The following is a 15,737-nucleotide window of genomic DNA, read 5'->3' as shown; positions in this document are numbered from 1 at the left end:
TGAGCCATACAGTAAGCGGGCAGCCTCATTCTGTATAAGCTGGGGCCTGTGCATCTTCTTCAAGTTCAGCTTTGGATAAGTAAGTTATAGTAATTCAGCCTTGAGTTGATAAATGCATGTTTCATTGTTGCCAGGTCCTCATCTGGGAGGAAGGGATAAGGTTTCCCAGCAAGCTGGAGGTGAAAGGAAGCATTTTGGGAAACTGATGCTACCTGATCATCCAAGTTTAAAGGGGAGTCAAACAAGACCCTAAGGCTTCACATCACTTTGATGAATAGGGGCTGTACGGCATAGATAGAAGGTGGAGACAGAGTTTTGGCCAGATCTTCAAAGTTTTTCCCCTTTCTGACCTGTATCACTTAGCTTGCCTTGGTTCAGTTTGAGCCAGCTGCTTTTCATCCAAGAGCAAATTTCCTGTAGGCATTTTGCCATTTTAGTAGTCACAATGGTTCCATCAGTTTGGAATGAGATACAAAGTTGAGTGTCATCAGCATCAGTGATATTTTTTTCCTAATACCAACTAATATTACAATGACTTTCATTATTTAAAGTAAACTAGAGAAAGTAATAGTGTTTGAGAAGTTGCGTGGCTCTACGTTACATCTTATGTTTTTTAACAAAAGGAATCATCTCTTTTTTTTCCAAAACTGTGTAACTCAAAATTACTGGGCCTACTTCTTTAACCTAGCTAAGCTATGGTTGCCACAGGCCCCCCAGGAAATGACATGTGGGGATATGGATATAATGTGGCTTTTATACCCTTCCTCTCCTGCGAGCCTTCCCAGGGGACAGTGAATCAGGTCAACCTCTCTAGCCCTCACACTTTGAGGGGTGCTGCAGGCTGCTGTGATTCATCATTTCCGCCCTGGGCCCTGCTGTCCCTTTGGGGCTGCTCTGCCTCTCCCTGTTCTGGTCCAGGTGGGAGCTAGTGCAGTGCTATAGCTACTGAGTTATTCCTAGCTATGCCTGTCACTTAGTGGATGTTTCTGGAGTGGGGCACTGCTGGAGCATAGCAGAGGTCTGGCCACACACTCTAGGCCACAGTCTAGAATGCAGTTTTGCAGAAGCAGATATCTTGCAAAAACTGTGAATTGGCTGGTTAGACCAGTTTTGTGACTTCTTGGTACTACTGGGGCAGCACAAGAAGTCGTGTTCGACTACGAAGTTGGGTGCATTATTTTTGTTATACATTACTGCTGTCTAGTGCATTTTACACAAACTGCACCTCAGTGTTCCTCATAGAACTAAAGACTGGGCCATATCCCAGTCTTGGTGAAGTGAACAGAAGTCTTGCAATTGACTTCAATAAGTGCTTGATCTCCCCCATTCGGACCACCCCACATAAGCCAGCTGTTCGTAAATCCTGCAGTTAGTCTGCTGTTAGCAGCTGGGGTCAGCTGAAAGCCTTCTAAAGTGATTTCATTTTTCCTTTGAAGTGTATTACAGTGTGATGTTTTCAAAAATTATTTGGACCATTGATAGTAAATGTTGGACATAATATTGGAAACTTCTTCAGGCACAATTTGCATTTTCTCAGTTCTTTTAGTTAATAGCTATTGGATCTAACAACTAGCTCCAGAACAGAAGCATATGCTTATCACCCTAATAGCAAAGCTGCACAATACAAACTTTTTTGGGGACTTAATTTCTTAGTGATGGTCAGACTTTGAAAAGTAATGGAATAACAGAGGTCACTTCTCAGTTTATTTGCCCTTCTGTGGCAGCTATAGTTTTGATATCATAAAGATCGGCTCCTTGAGTTCAATCCTTGAGGAGGCCATTTAGGGATTGGGGCAAATAGATGTCAGAGGTGGTGCTTGGTCCTGCCAAGAGGGCGGGAGACTGAACTAGATGACCTCCTAAGGTCCCTTCCAGTTCTAGGAGATATGTATGTGTGTAATATGTACGTGAAAATTAAAATTATAGATACAGGCTTTGTATGCATCTCTTGCAAATGCAACTGAGATACAACACTCTCTCAGCTTTTCTGACCTGGCCATTCTTTTTGGATCAGATTCTGATCTCAGTTATACCTAGCTAAGTCTGGAGTAACTCCCCTGAAATCAGTAGTATTTGGTCAGGATTACTCTGGTATAACTGGTATGAGAATCTGGCTCTATCCTAGTCCTTTATTTTGTAACTACTGGGTGCTAGTGTATGCTTTACAGAACAGGTTTGTAAAGTCAGCTGTTCAGAGTGTAGACTGTGCGTAGTAGTAGTAGTAATAGGCATCCTTTGATCCCGAGGGATCATGGGTTTGCACCCCAGTTGGTCTGATTCGAGCAGCATCTTCTGTGGCTGTGCAATCCAATCCAGGAGTGGCAGTCCTTTCCGCACTGTGAGCAGCAGTAGGCAGATGTCGCCCTGCTATCACGGGCACGGATCTTCCTGAGGGCTCTCCTGTCTTCCGCTTCATTCACCAAGGTAGTTTCATACATAATAAGAGCTTCCTTCACTCCCTGTTTCCAGGCATGCCTGTCTGAGGCGAGCGAATGCCAGGTGTTCACACTGATAGAGAGAGCACTGAGGTCATGCTTGCACGTGTCCTTGTAGCGCAATTTAGGTCACCCCTTCGGCCTCTTTCCAGATGCCAGTTTGCCGAAGAGGAGGTCCTCCGGTATTCGGCCATCCGTCATGCATGAGACATGGCCCAGCCAGCGCATACACCTCTGTTTGAGAAGGGTGATCATGGAGGCGGTGCCTGCCCTCTCCAGCACTGCGCTATTGGGGACCTTGTCCTGCCATGAGATACCGAGTATACGCCTAAGGCAGCGCATGTGGAATATGTTGAGCCACTGCTCTTGTTTTGAGCACAAAGTCCATGTTTCACTGGCGTACAGCAGTGTGCTCAAAACACAGGCTGTGTAGACCTGCACCTTGGTGCGTACGGTGAGCTTCTTGTTCGCCCATACTCTCTTTGTCAGCCTGGAGAATGTTGTGGCAGCTTTTCCAATGCGCTTGTTGATCTTGCTATCAAGTGACAAGTTGTCCGAGATCGTCGAGCCTAGGTACACGAACTCATGGACGACTTCCAGTTCGTAGTCTAGCACGCTGATAGGTGGCTCGTTACCCACATTTTGGCCCATCACCTGGGTCTTCTTTAAGCTGATTGTGAGGCCAAATTCCATGCATGCATCTGTAAAGCGAGACTGTGCATACTAGCCAGTATTAAGGATTTTATGATCCCAAAGACTTACATGCGTCATCACCCTTGCTCCTAAGGTGTTTTTAGTTACTAATGAAAGATGTGAACACTTTACTTTCAAAACTATATTGTTACCTTTCAAAATGGGAAGAAACTAGATCCCTAGCAAGCCATCCCAAATTCTGGGGAAAATCTGGATCCTTCCTTAACAGCTGATTTCTTATTCAAGTCAGTGATCAAAACCACTGAATTCCAAGCTTCCAAACTTGAGGAAAGTTCTAGTACTGATCCAGATCCAAACTTGTCATCTTGGGTCTAGCTCTTGGTACTTTTAAATCTCTGCCAAGCTAACACTTTTGTGCCGCAGTGATTGTACTATTTATTTATCTTTGGCTGTAATTCTTTGGGGAGTAAGCAAGAGTGACAGCACAATACTTATGTATCTACTGGACCTGCATGGTGTAATTTCATGTTCTCTATGTACAAATACTGCTCTTCCAAATATCATGTATGTAGCTAGAATGATGACTTTTTGTTTTATTTTTTTAGACCCTGCCAGTGCGGAAGATTCCATGCAAAGCCAATGCTCCTTCGGGGTCTTTTTTTGCACGAGACAACACAGCAAATTTCTTATCCTGGTGCAGAGATGTGGGTGTGGATGACACATGCCTATTTGAGTCAGAAGGCTTGGGTATGTATTTGCTTATATGTTAATCAGAGTTTTGAAAGAAGTTCTGCTTTTACACTGTTTGTTGAAAGATCGGCTGTGCTCCCACTAATTTGAATGGGATTGGAATAAACCAAAAAGGCAAAAACACTGCAGGTTAAAATTGATCTGGTTATTGAATATCTTTTTGGTTCAAGTGGACATGTTGTGGGTGGCTAACTTTCTTATATGCGTTATGTTAAAAGTATAATGTAGTTTACTAAAGCTGATAAATAGCATTTCAAAATATTATATTCATGTAAAAACATATAACTAGGAAGAAAAATACTACCTAGGTGTTTTCAAGACCTGTGAATAAAGTTGCTTCATATGTTGCATTTATTCAACCTGCTGCCCTTTAATCAAAGTTCCTATTTATTTCATTCACAATATGGATAAGAATTGGACAGTCAGGGAATGCACTGGACTGTAGTGCCCTACAACATTGCTACCCTATGGTGAAAAAAGAACCATTAAATGGGCAGCTCCTATCATTGACATTCTGGCTGAGTCACCACTGATCAGTGGATCTCACCACTTCATTGCTAACCTGATGGAGCACTTGAAGGGGTGGAGAGAGTCATGTGAACAGATATTTATATGCCTAGGAGCATGCAATGGACCTGTTCAAAATCAATCATATTTTAATATCTACATGTGTAAGGCCATGCCATTTTTAGATACATGATAGTAATGACTAAATTACATAAAAACCTAAGAACTGACATACTGTGTCAGACCAAAGGTCCATCTAGCCCAGTTTCTTGTCTTCTGAATGTGGCCAATGCCTGGTGACCCAGAGGGAATGAACAGAAGAGGTGATAATCAAATGATCCATCTCCTGTTACCTAGTCCAAGCTCCTGTCAAACAGACATGCAAAATACCATTCCTGCCCATCCTAATAGCAATGGGCCGCGTCTACACTACAAAATGACTTGGAAGTTGCTTACTTCAAAGTAACAGACTTGGAAGTTGAGCATCTACATACACACCCTACTTTGAAGTTAAACTTTGAAGTAGGGCACTACTCCAGTCCTGGGAATGGAGTAAGGACTTTGAAGTTGGGCTCCCTTACTTTGAAGTAAGGGAAAAAGTGTGTAGACTCTCTGCAAGCTACTTCAACATAGTGCCTAACTTCGAAGTTAACTTGGAAATTAGTTCCTAGTGCAGATGAACCCATGGAAATTCATACTTGTTGTAGTAGCTCATTGTGTTAAAATGAATTGTTAAAGTAAAATTAAAAAACCTGTTTCTAGCCTACAACTTTATCATTGGTCAGAAAATTTAAAGGAAACATTAAATTACTTAAGCACCAGAAGCATGATCTATTGCAGCTTTTACACTGTTTGCAACATGCAGTAAAGTACACCTGAATTTAATCTTGTAGTCATAGTAATAATACTAATACTTAGTAATAATGTTAAAATAAAACTCAAAAGAGTGGCTGGGACAGAAATTACGAGAAAAAAGGATAACTCCTGAGTCTGCATTCAATGTCTGCTAACAGGGATGGGCACAAGATCTTTGCAAGAGGTATATAAAATCATGAATGGTGTGGAGAAAGTGAATATAGAAAAATTATTTACCTTTTCCCATAATACAAGAACTAGGGGACACCAAATGAAATTGATGGGTAGTAGGTTCAAAACTAATAAAAGGAAATTTTTCTTCACACAGCGCACAGTCAACCTGTGGAACTCCTTGCCCGAGGAGGCTGTGAAGGCCAGGACTCTATTAGGGTTTAAAAAAGAGCTTGATAAATTTTTGCAGGTTAGGTCCATAAATGGCTATTAGCTAGGGATAAAGTATGGTGCCCTAGCCTTCACAACAAGGGCAGGAGATGGATGGCAGGAGATAAATCACTTGATCATTGTCTTCTGTTCTCCTTCTCTGGGGCACCTGGCATTGGCCACCGTCGGCAGATGGGATGCTGGGCTGGATGGACCTTTGGTCTGACCCAGTATGGCCATTCTTATGTTCTTATGCACTACTAATATCCTACATAAGCCCTACTTAAACAGGGGGCTTAAGCAATACATAGGTTTTGTGTTAGCCTCCTGCCAAGGTACTTTTTGTACCCTTCTATTAGAATCTAATGATTCTTTTTGCTGCTGGAGAGTAGGATCACAGTTTTGGCTGCAGGAAATTCACCGTTGTACCACAGATTTAGTAGGTATCTCAGGGAGAGAATATGAAATTCTTCTCCCTGTCCCAAACTGACTTCTTTTCAGCTGATTCCTCCAGGCAGTTGAAGAGGAGAGTGATATCCAACACTCTCGCCTGCAGCTGTTCCACTACAAGAATGGATTATTTCAGCTAAATCATCATCCTGATAGTGCTTCTTTCCTATTACTCTTCGCTTTTGAAATAAAATGTAGGACAACTTTTTGCCTCAAGCTTGCATTTCAGGAGAAAACACAAGATGAAGAGAATCAATTGTTTGCTTGTGATCTGAACTGGGATAAAAGCCTAAAGCTGTTTTGATGAGACCAATCTGTTTGTACTGAAGATAAATGAGCACACTGTTCTTCATCAAGAGGCTTGTGTATTCAGTTGCTCAAAAGGACTTTGACTGCATAAGTAAAGTCCTTATCTATGTTGCAACTGATCTGTTCCCCTTCTGTTCTACTGTTGTGCTTTTTGAGCACTATTATTTGTGAAAGGATCTTGCTTCACTTGTCACTTGATCTACTGTATTCTAATGCTGTTTTGTTTAATAAACAAAACTGCTATGTATCTATCCCTGAGGAGGAAGTGTTTGGCAGAACAGAATTTAGCATGCGCTGACAAAGACCAGTTTTGTGGATATTGCTTTGAAGATATGTGGTATGTACATTTTTGTAGGTTAGTTGTATTTTTAATCCCTCTTTCATGAGCTAAATAACATGGAAGGCAAGCAAAATTACCATACCACTAAAGCTCTGAAGCTGTTTCAAATCTGAGGCGGAGGCGTTTGCAAATACATGGGGGAGCAAGAGGAATGAACCTCTGGGTCTACATCTACATGTGCAGCCTCTGTTGACAAAATTGGGCTTTTGTCAACAAAACTCGCCAAGAGTCTCCATGGTTAAAGTGCTTTGTTGAGAGTTTGTTGACAGAACTCTGCTGTTCAGCCGGCAGTGTTATACTTCTCCCTGATCAGGTATAATGCCTCTGTCAACAGTGCCCGTGTAGACAGTTCTGTCAACAGAGATGGCATCTGGTTCCCCAGGCAGTCCTCTTTGCAGAGTTTCAGGTCATCCATTCTGTTGACAGAGAGCAGGGCAGTCAGTCTGCTCTCTGTCAACAGAGGGTCTTGTTCTTTTGAGCTGCTTTTATGTGTAGACGTGATCTGTCAACAGAAGTACTGCCAAGGTTTCTCTGTTGATGGTGACCTCGGTCAACAGAGGCTACCGGTGTAGATGTAGCTTAAATCTATGGAGACTGTGAGAATAATAACTGGATTTGTGGCCAACCTGGTATGTGGCGTGAAGAGGTGGAGCTTTCCCTTTGGCTCACAGACACAGTACTGCCCTCGGCTGCCTGCTATCGCCCTTCCAGTTCTGCTGAACTATAAGTTGCTGAACACAACTGGAATAAGACTTTTCAATGAAACTTTGTGCAAGAGACAGTCTTTATTGGACATCTTCCCCTATTAAAAAACAAAGATAAAGTATTCTTGAATTTAGTGAGCAAGGTTCAGATCAATCTTTATCAGAAGTTGATTTAAGCAACTGATTTTTGTTCATTGCTTGACTGATCTCTTAAAAATAGGTTTTCCTCTTGGTTGTGGTGTTTCGTTTTTCTGAGTATTAATATCTACAAGATATCCGTGCTCATGGCTAGAACTCATGGAAGAATTGATTGGTGACTCAGGGACAAGTGTAGAACCTGAAAATAATTTGAACTCATTTTCTGAAATTGACTAGCTCACAGATTGATGTTGTCCATATAATTGTAGAGCTTAAGCAACTAGAATTACCTGTTTTTTGCTGGTACTCTTAACAAAGAAGGATCTTTACTCCAAAGAGGGCCTTTGAGTGCCACTGCAGTAGAAATAACAAATGCTGTTATAGACCTTTACATTCACCTGCCCTCCTCCCCACTGTCAAAAAAAATCCCCTATTTTCCCTCTGGACAGCAAATAAAAATTGAATGAAACTAAGAAATATAAAAGTTCTACTCAAAAGTTATGAGATAAGTCTGCATATGAAATACTGATGTTTGCAGTGCTTTATAAAAGACCTTTGCGATTTTGAGACTTCATAGCTCTAGTGATGGGATGGTTGCTAAGGTAACTGCTTTTTTTGTAATAAACTGAATTGGTGTGTAAAACCTGTGTAAATTGTCAGTAGTACAGCAAATGTTTGCTCATCTAGTCTCCATGGTCCTTAGTTTAACAGTCTTAGTCTACCTGATTTTGTGTCCTTCTCTCTTTTATTAATGTCTTTCTTGCCTCCCTATGGTATATAAGAACTGCTTTAAAGAATTAGAAGAACTGTCATTCTTACATTTAAAATATTTTCCTGTCCTTTTTACTCTGCTTATAATTCAAGCTATCATTCTATTTTTCTGTTTTTATTGTGTTTGATTTTGTGAGGATGATTTTGATAATGTTTTTCTTGAGTTTTTGAAAATGTTTGATTGATTTATGATGAAATAATGGCAAAATGCCCAAGTCCCTTGAAAGAGGGAATAAAACTGGGGACACATTCATAAGTAATAGCAGTAATAATAGTAAATATAAATTATTTTACTATTAATTTTATTGAATTTGGATCCTAGTTTTTGAGGGAGAAGATACCATTTAATAAATCATGGAAACGAGAAGTGGCCCAATGTTCCTATTATGATGTTCCTTAGACCATAATCACTCAGATATATCCTACTGAATTGGGCATTGCATAAATACGGAAGCAGATGTAACCCAGCAAGGTATTTGATACCATCCTCAGAAGTCATCCCATGTCTTCAGGTGCATGTGAAAGTCTAAATTTTTCCATACACCAGGGTCCACATTTGCCTGTTAATTGGAATCTGCTGAGGAATATGTATGTAAAATTGAGTTTTAGGGGGTTTTATTCTCCAAACTTATACATCCAAATGAATTAGCATTGTCACCTACATTTCTCCCATCTGACTTCCCATATATTTTTAAAACTAATATGACTGCTCCTATGCTTAAGTATAAGCACAAACTTAAATGTTTTGTTAGAGCAAGGGCACAGTGTTCAGCACCTCAGGGAGGAAAGTGAGAATGGATAAGGAAGAAGAAGAAATAACCCATTCTATTTATTTTTCCAAGAACTATTATCATGTCATCAAGCAACTTGATTTATAGATATCCTTAATGGGTCTAAACCCTGAATAGTGTGTGTACACAGCAGGCCTGATTCTGACCACATTCACTCACACCTGTGTGCATTGGAAAAGTGAGTTCTGATTTACTCCAGAGTGATAGAAAGCGGAATCTAGCTCATTACTCCTTATGACATAGTTTGTTTTTTAGTCAGATGAGACACATATGAAACATTTTAGATCTACATTGTTTCACAAACAAGGAGTCTGCCTTACTGTACTGGAAGCTCTGAGGCTTTTGATGACATGATAATTGTATTTAGAAAATAAATGGAATGAGTTATTTCTTCTACTTCCTTATTTAAGTTCCTGCATTCTCACCTTGGTCCATCAGGTGCTGAGCACTCTGGCTTGACTGACTGCCTTTCCCCTTGTATAGTTAACGACACCAATGTAAAAAAGGTATAAAATGCTACTTAAGTTCATACTCACTTTGCACAGGTATGACTGCACAAGGAGCAAGACAGGAAAGGGTCAGGTGTAATGTCTCCCACAGTAGAGGGGACTGGTGAGCCTTTCTCAAGAACTACCAATGAGATGTCTCTTACGCCACATTTTTCTCTTCCCTCAATACTCTACAAAATAAGCAATGTTAACACTAGTGTGGAACAGTCCTGAGTACTAAAACTGCCACTCTGACCAGCCCCAAGGCCTGAAGGAGGTGCAAGGTCAGGGAACAAGGGAGTGAGGACAGGACCCCTTGCACCTTCCTCAACATTGGTGACCAATCATAGTGCCCTTTCACAGTCATGTCTTTCACAAACAGTATATCTAAAGAATAAGGGATTAGAATTACTTACTAGCAGCAACTACATTGGTCCAATTTTTTGTCCTTCAGGAAGATACTGAGTTTTACAGTCCATAGTCTAAAGTAGCATTTGAACATGCAACAGCCCGCAGAAGTTCCCTGGGGCAGGAATTTAGGCCAGTGGATCCATGGGGGTGTGAGAATTCAATTTAGTAGAAGACATTTGCATTCTATACTGAGGTTATCTTGGTATGGGTGTTAGACCTGAAGAATGTTGTACTCTGGCAAAACGCTCATTGGCCTCGATAGAATTTTGCCAGAATAAGAATTATAAAATTCAGCCTGATGCACATAGTGAAAGTTAAGGACTGTTTGTTAACAATGACTATGTCTATACTCTAATGCTATTGGATGGTTATAGGATGTGGAGCCAAAGAATATTGTTCACCTATTTCTTCGAAAAGAATCTACACAGCAAGAAAAGGGTTTGCCATCATCTATGCCGGCATGCTAATGTGTGTGATTTGTTTTATGCGTATTTGATGGTATTGTTCAAATTCATCTTTGTGCTTGTATATTCTGTTTGTGTGTGTGTGTCCACATGTGTGGTGTTTGACATTGACTTCTTTTGATGCAATACAATGACTATCCTTTGGTAGAGCAGGTTCCCTAAATAGTAGTCTGTTTTATTTCAATGACAATTGTATAGTAAACTACAGACCTCTATGTCCTCAGCTCTAATGTTGCTTTCTCACTGCTGTCAAAAATAGCAAGCAAATATTTATTCCTTACATTTTTATATGCACAACAGGGAACAGTTTTTTTCCTGTAGTACTTCTAGTATTTGCTCAAATATACCATTTCAAAGAAAGTAAAAAAAAAAAAAAAAATCTATGACTATGCCATTTTTTTCAAATAACTATTTAAAATTTGAAATATTTCACTGTATTTCATATGCAGTTGCATCAGAATAAGGCTTTGTTTCTATCCTTCACAGTGTTTGACTAAACATTCCACATTATTACTAAATGTGTCTTGTAACTTTGAGGACTTGTGAAAGCAACTTGGACCCTATTTTATTAGCCCTATAGAATTAAGTTGGTGTATACCAGTAAATCTTAAGGTGTTCCATAATTAATATCATACTTGTATCACAGTTGAGATTTATAAATCATGATACATCCCAGTTGAAAAACTTCTACAGAGAGATTTATAGCATCAGTATAATTCAGTATAGGAGGAAAAGTAGTGAAGAAGCTCAGTGAAATAAGAGCGTGATGGTATCACTCTTTCTGGAACCCTGAGAAACCATGGACCTGGTGCAGAATAATGAAATTGAGTTTGCGGCAAGGTGGATATTAGCAATAATTTTGTTGCTGTAATATTGTCCCAATATGTGGGATTGTTTTCCTCAGGTATTTGTGAGGGTTAAAGAATACATAACTCTTTGGTGATTATGGGGTGGGGACAACGTATTGAGGATGAGATTTTCAAAGGCACAAATAGATATTATGAGCCTAAACCTCATTGAGAGTCAATGAGATTTGAGTTCCCAAATTTTATTTGTGTTTTTTAAAATTTTCCCCATAGAAGTCAGAGAGTGTCTTAGAAGTAAAATCTAAATTAATGACATATGATACTCTTATCACAAATGGTGGAAATTCAACCCACCTCTGGTAATAAGCAATGTATGTAGTGATGCTTGTAATTAAGTTTGACAGACACTTTCCATAGAAGCTTATTTTTAGCTTCTTGTACTTTTCCAGACTTAAACTATTTGGGCTGAAGTCTTCCATGGTGCAATGATGCATTACTGCCTTAGGTTAATTTTTTTTTTTTTTAGAGTTTCACCTGAAGTGGTTCATCCATTCCTGAAGAGTTTGGGGAAAACATGATTTTTCCATGTTACAAACATTCTTCAGGTTGCTTAATTGGTAAGAACCAGAATCTCTGTGCTTTGGAGCAGAAACTCGACATGCAGAGCAGGTCACCATGGTGTCAAGGATATACCTTTTGCTATCACTATGAATATTTGCACAGATTTAACTAAGTTATAAACCTTGCCCTGTAGAGACCTCTTCGCATGCTTAGTAGAAGCTTCTAGAGTTTATCAACTATGTTCTCTGAAGATTGTTTGCTGAGTGCGTTCCATCCCCAAATGATGATAAGACTGCAGGTGCCATACCAATGGAGTGACTGATCATATTCTAGGCCAGCTCTGCTGAGATTGAGCAGGATTTTTCCTGCAGTTACTCTTTACAGATATTGGAGCATGGTGGAAACTATCTTTCTGAATGGTCCCCTGCTGGCAGCCAGGTAGTGAGGAATGGAAAGAGGACATAGCCTCACTAAGGTCTAGACGAGTGATAAACAGCAGTGGAAGAAGGAAAAGTTGTGGGGTGGGAGGCATAGGCATAAGAGGTGAGGAAGAAATGTGATAGGAGCCTGAGGAGAGTTAGGAACAGCGTCTACCAATGTGGGGAAAAGAAGCTTCAGCAGGTATGGCTCACAAAATGGGGAAGGTTTAAAGATAAGGGGGAAAGTGTGAAGAAAAGAGGCATGAGACCAGGTAGGAGAGGATAGAGGTGGGATGGGATTGGTAGGTGTTATGGCATCAGGGGATGGGAGACGGAGTTGCTGGGGTGGGAGGAGAGAAGTTGTGAAAGGTATGTAGTTTCTGGGGAGTGGGTAATAAGAGCAGAATGGGACAGGGAGAGGCTGAAGTGGAGGGAAGGGGACAGGTGCATAAGGGTTGGCAACGACTAGAGAACACTTCTCTCGAAAACCTAAAGTTGTGCTCAACAGTCCAGCAAATCACTTGAAATCCAAAGTGTGAGTCTCCATCCCTAGGTAGTGACAGGCCTTCTACTATTTCCAGTTACTCCTTTTGTTGAAGTGGTATCCAGAGGATCTAAGATCCCCATCCAGCTGATGGCTCTTGTGGGGGTCAATATGATTTCACAGAATTACATTATTGTTTTTTTCTATTTACATTTTTTAAAATATTAGGAAATTATATCTCACCCCAGAAAAAAACAAAGCACCACATTAATTGAATGTTGAGATTGGAAGTCAAGCACTCAGAAGTAAGAAAATGAGTAAATTATGACTGTCCATGTAATCTTAATTCAGCTCCCTTGAAAGTAGGCCTTATGATATATAGTCTTTCATTACATGATCAAATATTGCTTTTTTTATATAGGACCCCTCTCTCATTCAGTGCCCAAGATGATCTATACTCTGTGAATGAATCAGGCTTGTGTCATGATGAAGGCTATAGTGCTCCAGCCTCATTGGTTGAAGAAGTTGGAAGTTGGAGAACCTGGAAGGAGGGTTCTGAATGAATAAGGGGATTATAGGAAGAGAAAGGACATTCTAATGGCTAAAGCAGTTAAATGGCACCCTGAAGAACTGTCTTCTGTCTTTCCTTTTGTCACAGTATTCCTGAGTGCTGCTGGGAAAATCACTTAAACAAAAACTTCCACAGGTGATCATTGATTGTATATTCTTCATTTTCAGGATGCCTGACTTTTGACACTGGGGTCCGACCTGTGAAGTGTTGAGCATTGCATCTGCTGGGAATGGGAGCTAAGAAATATTATATATTCTGATACACAAGACCCTAATTAGTTGGACAATTTTGGCTTTAATTTTTTGGCCTCAATTTCCGTGTGTAAAACAGGGGTAATAATACCACCTCAGCATGCATGGGTGTTGTGAAGATTAATATATTAATGTTGGTAATGTGCTAAAGTGACAGCACCACAGAAGAATCTGGGAGGAAACGAATAATTCTGTATTCTGTGCAGAATTTAGATCGTTCACAGTTAGTAAGGCATGTGGCCACACATTGAATGATGAGGATTTTTTTATTATTATTATTACTCCTGGACATTGAATGAGTCAGAGATCCTTTGGAAAAAGTAGTATGAGATTATGTAATTAAAGCCTTTGCCCAGTAAATAAAGGGGTCAAATTAAAGTTGCATAAGTAGCCTTATTGCTGTCATTTTATTCTATAGAGTGCTTGATTTTTGCAACCTCACCAGTTTTTAATATTGGCTTTTGGATGTTTTAAATTGTATATAAATGTCAAAATATAAAGTGTGTGAGTGCTTGTTTAATAATATTGCCTTCACATTATTATTAGAACTGCACTGAATATATGTGTTAAGAAAATGAACATCAAAGACAAGAAAGGAATCTTAGGTATCACAACATATGAATCGCAAATGTGTATTGACGAGGATTAAACTGCTATAAAAGCTGAATAACATTTTAAGTACTTAAAAATCTATACATGCTAAATTATATAATTCTTAAGGATGGAATAAATTGTTGGCAGGCATTTACCAGTGCTTCCTTTTTCACATCCATTGACCTGACTTGTAAACAAGAAGAGACGTTTCCCCTAAATGAATACATACTGAATCACTCTCATCCATTGTGTAATGCTGTCAAAGTCTGTGGAGTTATAATAGAAATTAATTTGGCCCACTGAGTCTTATTTTGTTGCTTGTGATGTTTTCTTTGTCAAGATGAATGTTTATTGCTGCAGTTACAATACATCTGGTAAAGGTTGAACCTATCTAGTCCAGAGCACTCTTGTACAGCAAACTCTGTAATCTGGCATGATTTTAGTTAGCTGGACAACCACTTAACGTGGGTCTGGCCAAGTTTCCCGCAGTCCCATAAAGTTTGTTTACAACCACCAGTCCTGGCTATCGGGCTACATCTACCCTAGAAGCATTTGTCTACAGCAGTTACTGTTGGAAGAGAAGTTCCAACAAAACTGTTGGCAGATCACATCCACACATAAAAGTGGATCAGTCTTTTGACCTGCTCTGTCTGCAAAAGGGTCCCCTGGCGTGTCTAGATGGCTTTTTTTGTCAACAGTTTCTGTCAACAAAATACATTTCGTGTGTAGATGCTCCACAAATTTTGTCAACAAAACTCCCTAGTGTAGATGTAGCCTCAGTGTTCTGTGCTGTAAGCTAGCTCTAATTTACCCCTGAATGTCTCCAAGAGCCCAGTGAGTAGTGGAAGTGTTGGTAATGTGCTAGAAGCTATTGACCTCCTGTTGTCCAGCAAATTCTCTTGGCCAGCCCTGGTCAGGTCCCGCGGGTGCCGGACAAGAGAGGTTCAACCTGTATTTAGCAAGCTTGTATTTGCCACTCAGTGTTTGAAGGATCAGGTAACCTTTCAGGTCAGAAAAATTGAGGTACTGGTAATAAATTAGAAGCACACATTAATTTAGATTCCAGTAAGTAATTCAGAAAATTATGAATACAGTTCCCACAGGAAACAACAGCATACCACAGGTACAGATGTAAGATTTCCATCTGAGTGTGTAATTGCTCACTCCAAAGAGGAATTTCCTCTAATTCATGAACTGTATTACTGGTTACTGACTATATATGTGTACTAGTATCAAGAAGCTGCCTTTTAACCATTCGCTGCAGACACATTAAACAGGATTCCTAACTTACTCCAGTGCAGACAATGCATGGGCATTTTCTTCAAAATCACAAAGAAAGACACAGGTCTTACTGTTCATTTCCACATTTCACTCTGAAATATCCTCTTACATGGTTGTCAAAGAATAACATCAATGACAGTTACGCTGACATAAAAAGTTCAGAAGCTTTACATACCTTCTGTCTTGCCTTCCATAAAAGATAAAAAAGTGCTTTACAAACACTGATTAATCTTGCCTCAGAGCACCTCTGTGAGAAAGAGAGTTGTTACTCTCTCAATTTTGCAGAGGAAAAGCATGTAGGCTACATCTACACTTGCCCCTT

At 39.9% G+C, this 15,737-nt stretch overlaps 1 protein-coding gene across 1 annotated transcript in view; it reads left to right on the top strand.

The window, feature by feature from the left end:
• GAS2 (growth arrest specific 2) overlaps window positions 1-15,737 on the top strand; it is a 151,058-nt gene that overhangs the window by 54,256 nt on the left and 81,065 nt on the right. The window contains exon 4 of the mRNA XM_074999012.1: window positions 3,695-3,836. Coding sequence (XP_074855113.1) covers window positions 3,695-3,836 — 142 coding nt within the window. The remainder of the gene's footprint in view (window positions 1-3,694; window positions 3,837-15,737) is intronic.

The sequence above is a fragment of the Carettochelys insculpta genome, chromosome 6 (genome assembly GCF_033958435.1).
Source record: "Carettochelys insculpta isolate YL-2023 chromosome 6, ASM3395843v1, whole genome shotgun sequence".
In the NCBI taxonomy this organism is placed as follows: domain Eukaryota; kingdom Metazoa; phylum Chordata; order Testudines; family Carettochelyidae; genus Carettochelys; species Carettochelys insculpta.
Note: the sequence above shows the minus strand (reverse complement) of the source record. Positions and strands in the feature narration are given on the sequence as shown.